The 13437-nt window shown below is 39.3% G+C and overlaps 2 protein-coding genes across 6 annotated transcripts in view; both read left to right on the top strand.

The window, feature by feature from the left end:
* Positions 1-8929, top strand: part of tfdp2 (transcription factor Dp-2) — a 73709-nt gene extending 64780 nt beyond the window's left edge. For all 5 annotated transcript variants that reach the window (XM_048160412.1, XM_048160414.1, XM_048160413.1 and 2 more), the window contains 4 exons: positions 595-746; positions 4698-4864; positions 7876-7918; positions 7999-8929. In XM_048160412.1, coding sequence (XP_048016369.1) covers positions 595-746; positions 4698-4864; positions 7876-7918; positions 7999-8116 — 480 coding nt within the window. In that variant the 3' untranslated portion in view covers positions 8117-8929. The remainder of the gene's footprint in view (positions 1-594; positions 747-4697; positions 4865-7875; positions 7919-7998) is intronic.
* Positions 8930-11916: 2987 nt separating this feature from the next.
* atp1b3b (ATPase Na+/K+ transporting subunit beta 3b) overlaps positions 11917-13437 on the top strand; it is a 37974-nt gene continuing 36453 nt past the window's right edge. The window contains exon 1 of the mRNA XM_048160445.1: positions 11917-12250. Coding sequence (XP_048016402.1) covers positions 12145-12250 — 106 coding nt within the window. The 5' untranslated portion in view covers positions 11917-12144. The remainder of the gene's footprint in view (positions 12251-13437) is intronic.

The following is a 13437-nucleotide window of genomic DNA, read 5'->3' as shown; positions in this document are numbered from 1 at the left end:
GTAAAAGCAGCAGATGAGAGGGGGAAGGAGACATTAACAGTGGCCAGCTGTTGAAAAGCAACAATCTCCTATTATTGATTCTTTTTTTTTTTTTTTTTTAAAGTGAGACGAGACCATCGTCCATCTCCTGCTGTCAAATTAAAGCCCACACACAGAATCTCAGGAAATCACTGCGGTCTGTTTGTGTTGATTTGTGACATTAACACCAAAAGTCCATACTATAGATGATCTTAAGTGATATGGCGTGTAATGCAACAGATCACATTCATGAAGTCAGTGATGTGTGGATGGATCAGATGTTGCCTTGATCCTGCTGGGATATCGATCAGGACTTGCACTCCTGCGGGGTTGGAGCTGGGAGGGCTGCTGGAGCACTAAATTAAATGCATTGGCTTGGTTTTAATCCTTGACCAACCCCCACACATCCTGAGACTGACATGAGTTAGCGTCTGTGTGCACATGTTAGTGCTACAACTACACAAAGCTTTGTATTTATCAACATATTGACTGATTTAATGTTAATTAGTGGGCCCTTAAGGGCTGAAACGGTCTGTGTACATGTGTAGTGAATTGTGCACCTCTTCCCGTGAGCAGCAGATCGCCTTCAAGAATTTGGTGCAGAGGAACCAGGCCAACGAAGTGTCGTCCCAGTCAACTCCCCCTCCAGGATCTGTCATTCAACTTCCCTTCATCATTCTCAACACAGGCGTCCGCACCGTCATCGACTGCTCCATCTCTAGTGACAAGTATGAGATTTCTCTTAATTTCTTTTCTGTAGAAATATCCTCCACACAGTGAAAGAGCTTTTTGCTCAAAATACATACCACAATATTTCACAGTATTTAATGTTTTTTTTTTTTTAATTATTAAGATTAATTTCACAATATTACTGTTTTACTGTATTTTATTTCATTTTAGCATTTGTGTTCATTTTTAGCATTATTTTTGGATTGTTGTTTTATTTAAAGGGTTAGTTCACTCAAAAATGAAAATTCTGTCATTCTCATGTCATTCCAAACCTGTAAGACTTTCAATCATCTTCAAAGAACAAATGAAGATCTTTTTGATGAAATCTAAGAGATTTATGTCCCCCCATTGACAGCTTCACAGCTGACGCTTCAAAAAGTTTAATCCATACAAATTGAACAGTTTAGTCCAAATTTTCTGAAGAGGCTCGATCGCTTTATGATGAACAGATATAATTTAGGCTTTTATTCACATATAAACATTGATCAGCGAATAAAAACAGAAGCTCAACCGTACCTGAATGACATGCGAGAATGAACCTCTTCCGGAAGTTCAAATGTGCTGCGTAACACGAGAATGAACCTCATTGGTTCTTCCTGAAGCTTAAACGTGCTGCGTAACACGAGAATGAACCTCATTGGTTCTTCCTGAAGCTCAAACGTGCTGCGTAACACGAGAATGAACCTCATTGGTTCTTTCTGAAGCTCAAACGTGCTGCGTAACACGAGAATGAACCTCATTGGTTCTTCCTGAAGCTCAAACGTGCTGCGTAAAACACGAGAATGAACCTCATTGCTTCTTGCTGAAGCTCAAATGTGCTGCGTAACACACGAGAATGAACCTCATTGCTTCTTCCTGAAGCTCAAACGTGCTGCGTAAGACACGAGAATGAACCTCATTGGTTCTTGCTGAAGCTCAAATGTGCTGCGTAAGACACGAGAATGAACCTCATTGGTTCTTCCTGAAGCTCAAACGTGCTGCGTAACACTAGAATGAACCTCATTGGTTCTTTCTGAAGCTCAAACGTGCTGCGTAACAAGAGAATGAACCTCACTGGTTCTTTCTGAAGCTCAAACAGGCTGCGTAACACTAGAATGAACCTCATTGGTTCTTTCTGAAGCTCAAATGTGCTGCGTAAGACACGAGAATGAACCTCATTGGTTCTTGCTGAAGCTCAAACGTGCTGCGTAAGACACGAGAATGAACCTCATTGGTTCTTGCTGAAGCTCAAATGTGCTGCGTAAGACACGAGAATGAACCTCATTGGTTCTTGCTGAAGCTCAAACGTGTTGCGTAACACTAGAATGAACCTCATTGGTTCTTTCTGAAGCTCAAACGTGCTGCGTAACACACGAGAATGAACCTCACTGGTTCTTCCTGAAGCTCAAAAGTGCTGCGTAACACGAGAATGAACCTCATTGGTTCTTTCTGAAGCTCAAACAGGCTGCGTAACACACGAGAATGAACCTCATTGGTTCTTCCTGAAGCTCAAACGTGCTGCGTAACACACGAGAATGAACCTCATTGGTTCTTTCTGAAGCTCAAACGTGCTGCGTAACACGAGAATGAACCTCATTGGTTCTTTCTGAAGCTCAAACAGGCTGCGTAACACTAGAATGAACCTCATTGGTTCTTTCTGAAGCTCAAACAGGCTACGTAACACTAGAATGAACCTCATTGGTTCTTTCTGAAGCTCAAACAGGCTGCGTAACACTAGAATGAACCTCATTGGTTCTTTCTGAAGCTCAAACAGGCTGCGTAACACTAGAATGAACCTCATTGGTTCTTTCTGAAGCTCAAACAGGCTACGTAACACTAGAATGAACCTCATTGGTTCTTTCTGAAGCTCAAACGTGCTGCGTAACACACGAGAATGAACCTCATTGGTTCTTTCTGAAGCTCAAACGTGCTGCGTAACACACGAGAATGAACCTCATTGCTTCTTCCTGAAGCTCAAACGTGCTGCGTAACACACGAGAATGAACCTCACTGGTTCTTCCTGAAGCTCAAAAGTGCTGCGTAACACGAGAATGAACCTCATTGGTTCTTTCTGAAGCTCAAACAGGCTGCGTAACACACGAGAATGAACCTCATTGGTTCTTCCTGAAGCTCAAACGTGCTGCGTAACACGAGAATGAACCTCATTGGTTCTTTCTGAAGCTCAAACGTGCTGCGTAACACGAGAATGAACCTCATTGGTTCTTCCTGAAGCTCAAACGTGCTGCGTAACACGAGAATGAACCTCATTGGTTCTTCCTGAAGCTCAAACGTGCTGCGTAACACGAGAATGAACCTCATTGCTTCTTGCTGAAGCTCAAATGTGCTGCGTAACACACGAGAATGAACCTCATTGCTTCTTCCTGAAGCTCAAACGTGCTGCGTAAGACACGAGAATGAACCTCATTGGTTCTTGCTGAAGCTCAAATGTGCTGCGTAAGACATGAGAATGAACCTCATTGGTTCTTGCTGAAGCTCAAACGTGCTGCGTAACACTAGAATGAACCTCATTGGTTCTTTCTGAAGCTCAAACGTGCTGCGTAACACTAGAATGAACCTCATTGGTTCTTTCTGAAGCTCAAACGTGCTGCGTAAGACACGAGAATGAACCTCATTGGTTCTTGCTGAAGCTCAAATGTGCTGCGTAAGACACGAGAATGAACCTCATTGGTTCTTGCTGAAGCTCAAACGTGTTGCGTAACACTAGAATGAACCTCATTGGTTCTTTCTGAAGCTCAAACGTGCTGCGTAACACACGAGAATGAACCTCACTGGTTCTTCCTGAAGCTCAAACAGGCTGCGTAACACACGAGAATGAACCTCATTGGTTCTTCCTGAAGCTCAAACGTGCTGCGTAACACACGAGAATGAACCTCATTGGTTCTTTCTGAAGCTCAAACGTGCTGCGTAACACGAGAATGAACCTCATTGGTTCTTTCTGAAGCTCAAACGTGCTGCGTAACACGAGAATGAACCTCATTGGTTCTTTCTGAAGCTCAAACAGGCTGCGTAACACTAGAATGAACCTCATTGGTTCTTTCTGAAGCTCAAACAGGCTACGTAACACTAGAATGAACCTCATTGGTTCTTTCTGAAGCTCAAACAGGCTGCGTAACACTAGAATGAACCTCATTGGTTCTTTCTGAAGCTCAAACAGGCTGCGTAACACTAGAATGAACCTCATTGGTTCTTTCTGAAGCTCAAACAGGCTACGTAACACTAGAATGAACCTCATTGGTTCTTTCTGAAGCTCAAACGTGCTGCGTAACACACGAGAATGAACCTCATTGGTTCTTTCTGAAGCTCAAACGTGCTGCGTAACACACGAGAATGAACCTCATTGCTTCTTCCTGAAGCTCAAACGTGCTGCGTAACACACGAGAATGAACCTCATTGCTTCTTCCTGAAGCTCAAACGTGCTGCGTAACACACGAGAATGAACCTCATTGCTTCTTTCTGAAGCTCAAACGTGCTGCGTAACACACGAGAATGAACCTCATTGGTTCTTTCTGAAGCTCAAACGTGCTGCGTAACACACGAGAATGAACCTCATTGCTTCTTCCTGAAGCTCAAACGTGCTGCGTAACACACGAGAATGAACCTCATTGGTTCTTTCTGAAGCTCAAACAGGCTGCGTAACACACGAGAATGAACCTCATTGGTTCTTTCTGAAGCTCAAACAGGCTGCGTAACACACGAGAATGAACCTCACTGGTTCTTCCTGAAGCTCAAACGTGCTGCGTAACACCAGAATGAGCCTCATTGGTTCTTCCTGAAGCTCAAACGTGCTGCGTAACAAAAAAACGAAACTCATTGGTATGTAATCACGCAATGACGTTAAATATATGCAATTCTATTATCAAAGAACCCAATCATGACGTGAAACGTGAATGTTTTAGTGAATAAATTAGTCGTAATTATCACTCAACACACAAACTCTTTCCTCCAAACAGGTGTGAATACCTCTTTAACTTTGACAACACATTTGAGATCCACGATGACGTTGAGATCCTGAAGCGGATGGGCATGTCTTTGGGGCTTGAGAACGGCACATGCTCTCCACAGAACATCAGTGTGGCCAAATCTCTAGTGCCCAAGTCTTTAGAGGCTTATGTCACCAGTAAGTATCTCATGTCACACTTCTGTTAAATGTTTCTGTTAAACGTCCTATTTCAATCATTTTTTCTGAGTGTTTTGTTCTCTTTTGCTTGTGTGAATGCTTGTGCCTGACAGGACCTCTCCCAAAATCGTCATCATGACAGTTCTTGATAATAGCAAATAGTTTGAATAGATGAATTATAGTGGATCTTAAAAGAACTTTTCTTGCTTTTATTTCACTGATGCAGAGATGCAACTGCATGATTGTAAATGGTGACTTTACTTCACCTATAGTCATCTTTGTATAAAGGATTATTCTGCTCCCAACTATCTTCAGCTCTCAAATGCAATATAGAGGGACAAACAAAATCAAGCATTAATGTAGTACTGCACTGTGGTTTCACTTCTTCCTCATCTCACATGTGGACAGTAACAAAACACTCAGATCAGAGAAGAGCCGAGCGCATGACGTGTTAGAAGCTACATGCCCCATCTGTGTCCAAAATTAACACTCACCAAACCCCAATTTAGCAGTAATTTACTTTTTAGGCAGCTAATACTTGTTTAACCCCATAAAGCCTGCTGTATCATGTTTGATACACAAATTTCTAAGGCCTCAAAATCATCAAAACTTTGCTGATAAACCTATTGCACACAGTCTACTACAAGCCTTCTGTCGTCTGATTGATAGTTTATACTTTTTTAGCTAGTACCATTGCATTATGTTTTGCCCCCACAGTAAAAACTACAGAGCTTTTATTATAAAATTAAGCATTTTAATATTGTCTTTCACAGGTTTATTATCATAGAGTGATGAATGATATTTATATTTTATTTTATGCAAGTAGACTGTTATACTGTCATAAAGATCTCATGGACTTGCATTACAACCATCAGAATTTAATCGTTCTATTTGGCCAAATAAATCTGTGCGTGCGCTTTGTGTGTTTGTTCAAAGATATGTGCCAGTACAGATTTAAATTCTTTTTTTGCGTTTTAATGTTTTAATAGTGCATGAATGAATGATAGTGCCATCATATAATGTAACGCTAGCCAAAGAATGCCAGGGGGAAAAAACGGATGCTGCATTAATTGCGCTAAATATTTTTAATTTGTTAAAGTCCAAAATTCGCATATGACATTTTCGCACATTAATAAATAAATACAACCTCGCGTGTCAATCACGTTTACACACTGCCTCCGAAACTTTCGTCCGTCAAAAAAAAAAAATCGAATCAGGTTCGATTTTCTGCGTTTTTCGCATCCGTGGCATGCATTTTGAGAGACGTTTTGACAATTTAGAGCCACCGTACAAGCGAACGCCAAAATCCTGAATGCCATCTGACAAGTTGATCCACGCCATCTACAGCACAAAGCAGCAGTAGCACTGTGTGACAAACAAAGTACGGAATACAAAGAGACAGAATATAAAGTCAGATTGTGCCAGTAGCAAAGCATCAAAGCATCAAACTTTGAAACGCTCGGGATAATCACGCCGCTCTTTCCCTCTCTCTCTCTCTCTCTCTCTACGCAATCTCAGGATTGGATGGACCCAATATTTCCTCTTTTTAAGAAGCGAGGACAACTGAATCATTCTCACTGCTTGAAGACTCCATTTTGTATTGTTTTGTGAATTTTTTCTTAACTGATTCATTAAAGGATTAGTTCACTTTTAAATAAACTTTTCCTGAAAGTTTACTCACCCCTATATCATCCAAGATGTCCATGTCTTTCTTTCTTCAGTCGAAAAGAAATTAAAGTTTTTGATGAAAACGTTCCAGGATTTTTTTCCATAGAGTAGACTTGAATGGGCACCAAACAGTTGAAGGTCAAAATTAGTTTCACTGCAGCTTCAAATTGTTCTACACGATCCCAGATGAGAAGTTAGGGTCTTATCTAGAGAAACCATCACTTATTTTCTGAAAAAAATTGAAAATTATATACGTTTTAACCATAAATGCTCTCTTCTTCTTCTCTATTAGAATTCCGGCAGTGTAGACACTGCTAAGTGTATTACTGCCCTCCACAGGTCAAAGTTTGAACTAATTGTTATACAATAGCATATTGCATATAAACATTAGTTCAAACTTTGACCTGTGGAGGGCAGTAATACACTTAGCAGTGTCTACACTGCCGGAATTCTAATAAAGAAGAAGAAGAGAGCATTTATGGTTAAAACGTATATAATTTTCAATTTTTTTCAGAAAATAAGTGATGGTTTCACTAGATAAGACCCTTATTTCTCATCTGGGATCGTGTAGAACAATTTGAAGCTGCAATGAAACCTTCAACTGTTTGGTGCCCATTCAAGTCTACTATAAGGAGAAAAATCCTGGAATGTTTTCATCAAAAACTTTAATTTCTTTTTGACTGAAGAAAGAAAGACATGGACATCTTGGATGACATGGGGGTGAGTAAATTTTCAGGAAAAGTTTATTTAAAAGTGAACTAATCCTTTAATATGCATCGGACTCAGTGTGCAAGGTCTCTGTGCGTGACGAATTTTTAAGATCACGTATTTGAAAAAATGCATACAAAATTTTCGGACTAAGTGTGCAAAGGCATTTAACCTGAAAAAAAAAAAAAATCACATGCATTCATTTTGACAGCACTAATTGTATAAATAAAATTGCATTTTAGTGTAAAACTGAGACAGTCAGCTAAGCAAAAGTTAACATCATTTAAAAAAATATAAAACAATATCAAATATAAAATTTCAAAATTATATGGAACAAATTCAAGACAATGATGTGCAAATTTCTTTGTCATAGGGACTATATATATATATATATATATATATATATATATATATATATATATATATATATATATATATATATAAATCTTTTTTTTTTTTTTTTTTTGCAGTTCGGTTTTGCCTCTTGCATATCAGACAGCACTTTATTCTTCAGCCACAGACTTCCTTCCTGTTCTGTGCAAATAAAGTGACGTGTCTGTGCAAGTGTTGTCTTTATTATACAAGTGACTTTTGACTTGTGATGTCTAAATAAACATGTGGTTCTGTCCCAACAGGCATGGCCAGAAACTCCAACAGAACCCCTCTCAGCCACACGAGGTATGCTGATCACACACATCCAGGCCACTTTCACTTGGGTGACGATACACACGGATAACATCATCTCTCTCTGTCCACAGTCACAGCAGCACTGCTCCTTCACACACCTCAGAGTCTCGCGGACAGACGCCCAGCTCCTTCAACGAGGAAGAGGACGACGACGATGAAGATGACGACAACCCCTCTTCCCCAGAGTGATCGTCAGATTCCCGAGCAGTGCCGGGGAGGAACGCTACACAGGAAATAAGCTGCCACTCCTCTCTATATTACCATATTTTTAATCTCTTTCTTCCCTTTTCCCAGTTTGGCACAAAACGCCAGGAGCCTCTGGCTCCAGGGGAAACGGTTAATTGTACTTCAGTGGTGCTTTTCAGGCTAGAGAGCCACAGGTCAGGCCATAGAGGGGAGCGATTAAGTGAAGGTTAACAGACGCCTCACGTCATCTCAGTGTACTTCCTTTCTCTGCTTCCTATCCAGAGGACTTTCAAATCTCTTTCCAAAAATGTATTTATTTGGGTCATATCTGAATATGACTGTATCTGCGTAGTCCAGTGGGCTAGTGCCACTTTATTTTCTTCTCCATGGGGATCGGAAAACAACGTCCTGATCTGTTCACCGATTGGAAGGAATTTACATCCTTACATTAAAAAAAAAAAAAAAAAAAAAAAATGGGAAATGTTCTTTTTTTATAGGTTGATTCAGTGTCATTTTGTTGTGTTGTATAGTTTATTCCTTGTCATTCATCACAATAGTTGAAGGAAATTAAAATATGGATGGTTGTCGTTCCGGTTGCCTCAAGCTGTTTGAATGTTCCGTGTTGGGAGATGTAGTCGTGTTGCGAGTGATTAAAAACACATTTTTGTTCGAATTGAGAGCGGCCGATGTAAAGGAAACAGCCCTGATCCACTCAGGTCGGCATTTTTAACCAACTCAGCAGAACTGATATGAATTTTGGTTTGCAAATGTAACTGTATGTACATGTATACATATATAAACATATAATTTTGGTTACCTCTGGTGTGGTGTGGTCTAAAAAAACTGAATACTTGAAAACCATAATGTGGCATTATTAAACCTTGTTATTCATAAATGTAAATCATTTCAGCAGCAAATGTAAGTGATGGGTCATGTTATGGTTAAAAAATGAATATGTACTGTAATGGCAATGTAACCAATTTGAAGTGTTTTTGAAATACAGTAGTATGTTAATCACATTTGCAATAAAGAGATTCATATATTAATCTTTTTATTGCAAATGTGTGTAACGAAACTTAAAGGATTAGTTCATTTTCAAATGAAAATTAGCCCGAGCTTTACTCACCCTCAAGCCATCCTAAGTGTGTATGACTTTCTTCTTTCAGATGAACTCAATCAGTTATATTAATAAATATCCTGATGCATCTGTCATGTGCCTCAACAAGTCAAGTCAAAACATACTGATATCTTTGCAAATCATTAGCTAATGATTAATTAATGCAGACAACTGAAGTTGAAATACATGGCCATAGCCCATTGTGCTAATTAACACATTAATTTACACTATTAGTTAATACAATATGTTGTTGAAGGATTAGTTCACTTTCATATAAAAATTAGCTCAAGCTTTACTCACCCTCAAGCCATCCTAGGTGTTTATGACTTTCTTCTTTCTGATGAACACAATCGGAGTTATATGAATAAATATCCTGACGCATCCGAGATTTATAATAGCAGTGAGCGGGATCAATGAGAATGAGCTGAAGAAATAGCTTCCATCCACATCCATCCATCATAAATGTGTATTCCACACGGCTCCGGCGGAAACAAAAGCATCATTTCGCTTGATGCTTTTGTTTAAAAGAAATCCATATTTAACAAGTTATGAAGTAAAATATCTAGCCTCCGCCATTCAAGTTACAAAGAAAGTTTGTCAATTACGCTTTTCCGTAAGTTGAATAGGGAAGGCGTAGGATGTAGCGTAAGCTTTTTGAACTGCGAGAGTTTTACACTTGGAATTCGGAAGGCGGTCTGGAGGAAGCTAGATATTTTACTTCATAACTTATATATGAAGTATATAAAATATAGATATTTTTTTACACAATCGCATCGCTTTGCTTCAGAAGGCCTTTATTAACCCTCCGGAGCCGTGTGGAGTACGTTTATGATGGATGGATGTGGATGGAAGCTCGGATGCGTCAGGATATTTATTAATATTTCTGTTCATCAGAAAGAAGAAAGTCAAACACCTAGGATGGCTTGAGGGTGAAAAATCTTTAAAAGAGAGAGAGAGAGACCTTCCCGACTTCCTTGGTTGTCTAAAGCCAGTTGACTGAATTTAATGTAAGCGACTCGGGACGTTTTTGCCGGGAAAATCAAAAGGATGTGACTTTTACACACGCTCCCGATAGCTAATGATACAATAATAGAATATTATAGAATAATTCAAACTATAGCCTGATCTATATATATATATATAGTCTCATACTTTATAATCAAACTATCTTGACAGCATAATTTTAATTAGCTCATCTGTCAACATGATGCCGGTGAATTGTAGAGCTGATGCAAACACATCCTCGTCGTTATGCTTTCCTAAAGGAAACGTCATTTTTGTTGTTTGATTATTTTGTTAAGGGGAAAGCGTGCAACACATATTTACTGTACATATTCATCTAACCGTCGCTCTCAGCAGCGTGGATGGCGTCTGGATGTTCGTTAACAGATTATGGCTTCAAAGGTATTTCCAACTTTGTTCTTCTAAGCGAAGAATGAAAAAGAACTTCGCTGAGAGTATATTAGGGCCTTGAGTCTCGTTCAGTCTTGAAGGTTTTGTGTGCACGAATGCAAGCACGAGCAATAAGCTGCCGCCTGCAGTTCACTTAATGGCCACTGGTGTAGCAAATAACAAGAGTTTCTGAATTCTACATTTGGCCTCTTTAAACTGGATATGAAATCAACATTTTTATGAGTTTGTTTCTGCTGTTCAGACAAAATGAATAGTTGTAGGGCAAGAGAAGGAGAGGATGATCTAAGAGATTACTAAATAAATAACTAAAGTAGTGGTTCTCAACCGGGGGCCGCAAGATGGCTTAAAATGATTTAAATATTATTAAAATGTATATCAAATTTATATTTTATTTGGTAGAAATTGCTTTTTGTGAGTAAATTAAATAAGTTCGTTAATGGAATTATGGAATTACAATTATTTTATGGAATTATTTTAATATTGCCACTCCTTATTTCTAAAAACAAGCCGTTTTTAAGCGAAAATCTTTCTCAGGTGTCTTCAAATGTTGTCTTTGAGTATGGGGGAGTAAAAAAAAAAAAAAAAATTAAGAAACACTGATATAAAAGGGATACATTATAATGATTAATTCATTAGGTTTGTGTTCGAGTCAATTCATGAATTTTATCCTGAAACGTAATTTTGTTGTGGTGCAATGCTGCCATATTTAATAGCTGCATCAAAAACAAAATAATGAGAACAATGCCACCGTTTGAACACTGTGTACCATAAAGCATAATTGAGATCAGATGTCATTCTGAAGCCAAATAGACAATCCAGCAGCTACATCAATCAAAACACACTCTCACTACATTGTTTTATATTAATATTATAAACGATCTTAATTATGGTTATCATCATGAGCACTTACAAGAGCATCTGAGTAGCAATAAGGTTTTGTGTCAAAAGTCACAAAAGTTAAAGTTTTTTTGTATTAGAGTTAGAATTACTTCAAAATATACCTTATTGTTGGTATTTCTATCTATTTTCATACTTTAGGAAAGTAGTATTTTCTTATTGTGACAACTTACCCCGGGGGAAATGCTCAATAACTTTTTTTTTTTTTTTTTTTTTTTTGATGCCTACAAAAAAAAATCTCATTCAACCCCAACCTGTGAATAGTCACAGAGGTAAAAAGCGTAATAATTAGCCCCGGACTCCCTATAAAGGCTTCTGTACAAACTACGTGGCGTTTCGCGAAATCTTGTACAAATAATGTTGAACATGCTTCATTTGGATGCGGCTCCTGGAAATGCGGTGCGCTTCTCCTGCGCATGCGTCACAGCGCTTCAAACGCTGCTAGTGGAGAGTCCGAGCGACGGACTGCTGCAGTCTCGAGCCGCGTGGAAAGACTGCACACCTCATTTACTTCACAACGCCAAGGAGGCAAGCCCGAATCAACGCTTTTTTGATTTGTCCTCATCCATCGTTCTCAAACTGATTTACTCATCCTGTTTACACCATGGCCAACAAAGAGGAGAAAGCTGACGAGAAACAGTCGAGTTGGAAAGATTTTATCTACAACCCACGGACGGGGGAATTCATCGGGCGCACCGCGAGCAGTTGGGGTAAGTAATCGTTTTTTTGACAAGTGCCAATTGACGCCCTTAAAACTGATGTGCAGACACCAAATATACGAAACTACCTATGGTTTGGGTGTTTTGTGGCACGCTAAATGTGCAAGTAAATGAACTGCATTGATAAGCATTTCTCAAACACATTTCTAAGGCAGTGAACTGAGCTTTATGGCTCTTTACCTTACAGTCCGTTACAATGTGGCAGCATGTGCAATTCACCGAGCATTAGATCCGCGGGTTTCCTTGAGATGCATCAGTGTCATATAATAACAACATCACCATTTAAAACTGGTAATTCAGATAATACCCACAAGCCATAAACCGAGATGCCTCTATAAAGCACTGCTAATCGATCGCATTTTCCAGGAGGAGGAATCCCTAAGTCAGCTAAAACGGAGTCTGTTTAAAAAAAAAAAAAAGCTTTAAAGGGGGCGTTTAGTAAATATGTGATTTTTTTTTTTAAATCTAAGTCTAAACTAGCCTCCACTTACTGCAGTATAAGAATATTAGCATGATTACTCGCTAAATCAAAGCATTAATGATGAATCCGCTTACGCGGTCATCAAACATCGCGGATTTCCGTGATTAATCGGGTTTTAATTTCACAGCATGGCAGATTTTCCTTCGCGTTTGTGTCCTGCAGCTTCACATGAGGCTCGAGGTCTATGAATAGCTTTCCTGAATGTCATCACTGCGCTCTCTACAGCGGGCCTGCCACATTAGATGTGAAATGATGCGTTGAGAGAATAATTTGTACGCTAAATATAATACGCGTCGGTTATTCGTAACTTGATGATTGGCGGCAGCTGAACCTCTCCTACAGGTTCATTTAATGTCTCTCTTATAGTTTAGTAAATTCGAGAAACACAGACACTGCGTGGAATGGAATGCATTCGAAAAAATTCCTAACATTTCATTCGGAATGTTGCGATTAATCGCAGCGATGAAGTATCAGTGCGGACGTTCTCATGGAATGTTTCGGCTGTCAATCATTCACGGCCGTGGTGACGTAGCCTCCGCATTCATTCGATATGCAAATTACCTTTGCTGTGGTTCACAGCCCCGCTTGAGAGGATGAGAGGAAATTTCCACATCCCTTGACACAATTGGTTCTCTGAGGGAGGTTGAGGAGAAGATGCTTTCTGTTCTCTTGTTTGAGAGCATATTTCATACATTCC

This window comes from Megalobrama amblycephala, linkage group LG16, assembly GCF_018812025.1.
Source record: "Megalobrama amblycephala isolate DHTTF-2021 linkage group LG16, ASM1881202v1, whole genome shotgun sequence".
Classification (NCBI taxonomy): Eukaryota; Metazoa; Chordata; class Actinopteri; order Cypriniformes; family Xenocyprididae; genus Megalobrama; species Megalobrama amblycephala.
This window is presented reverse-complemented; position numbering and strand designations above follow the sequence as displayed.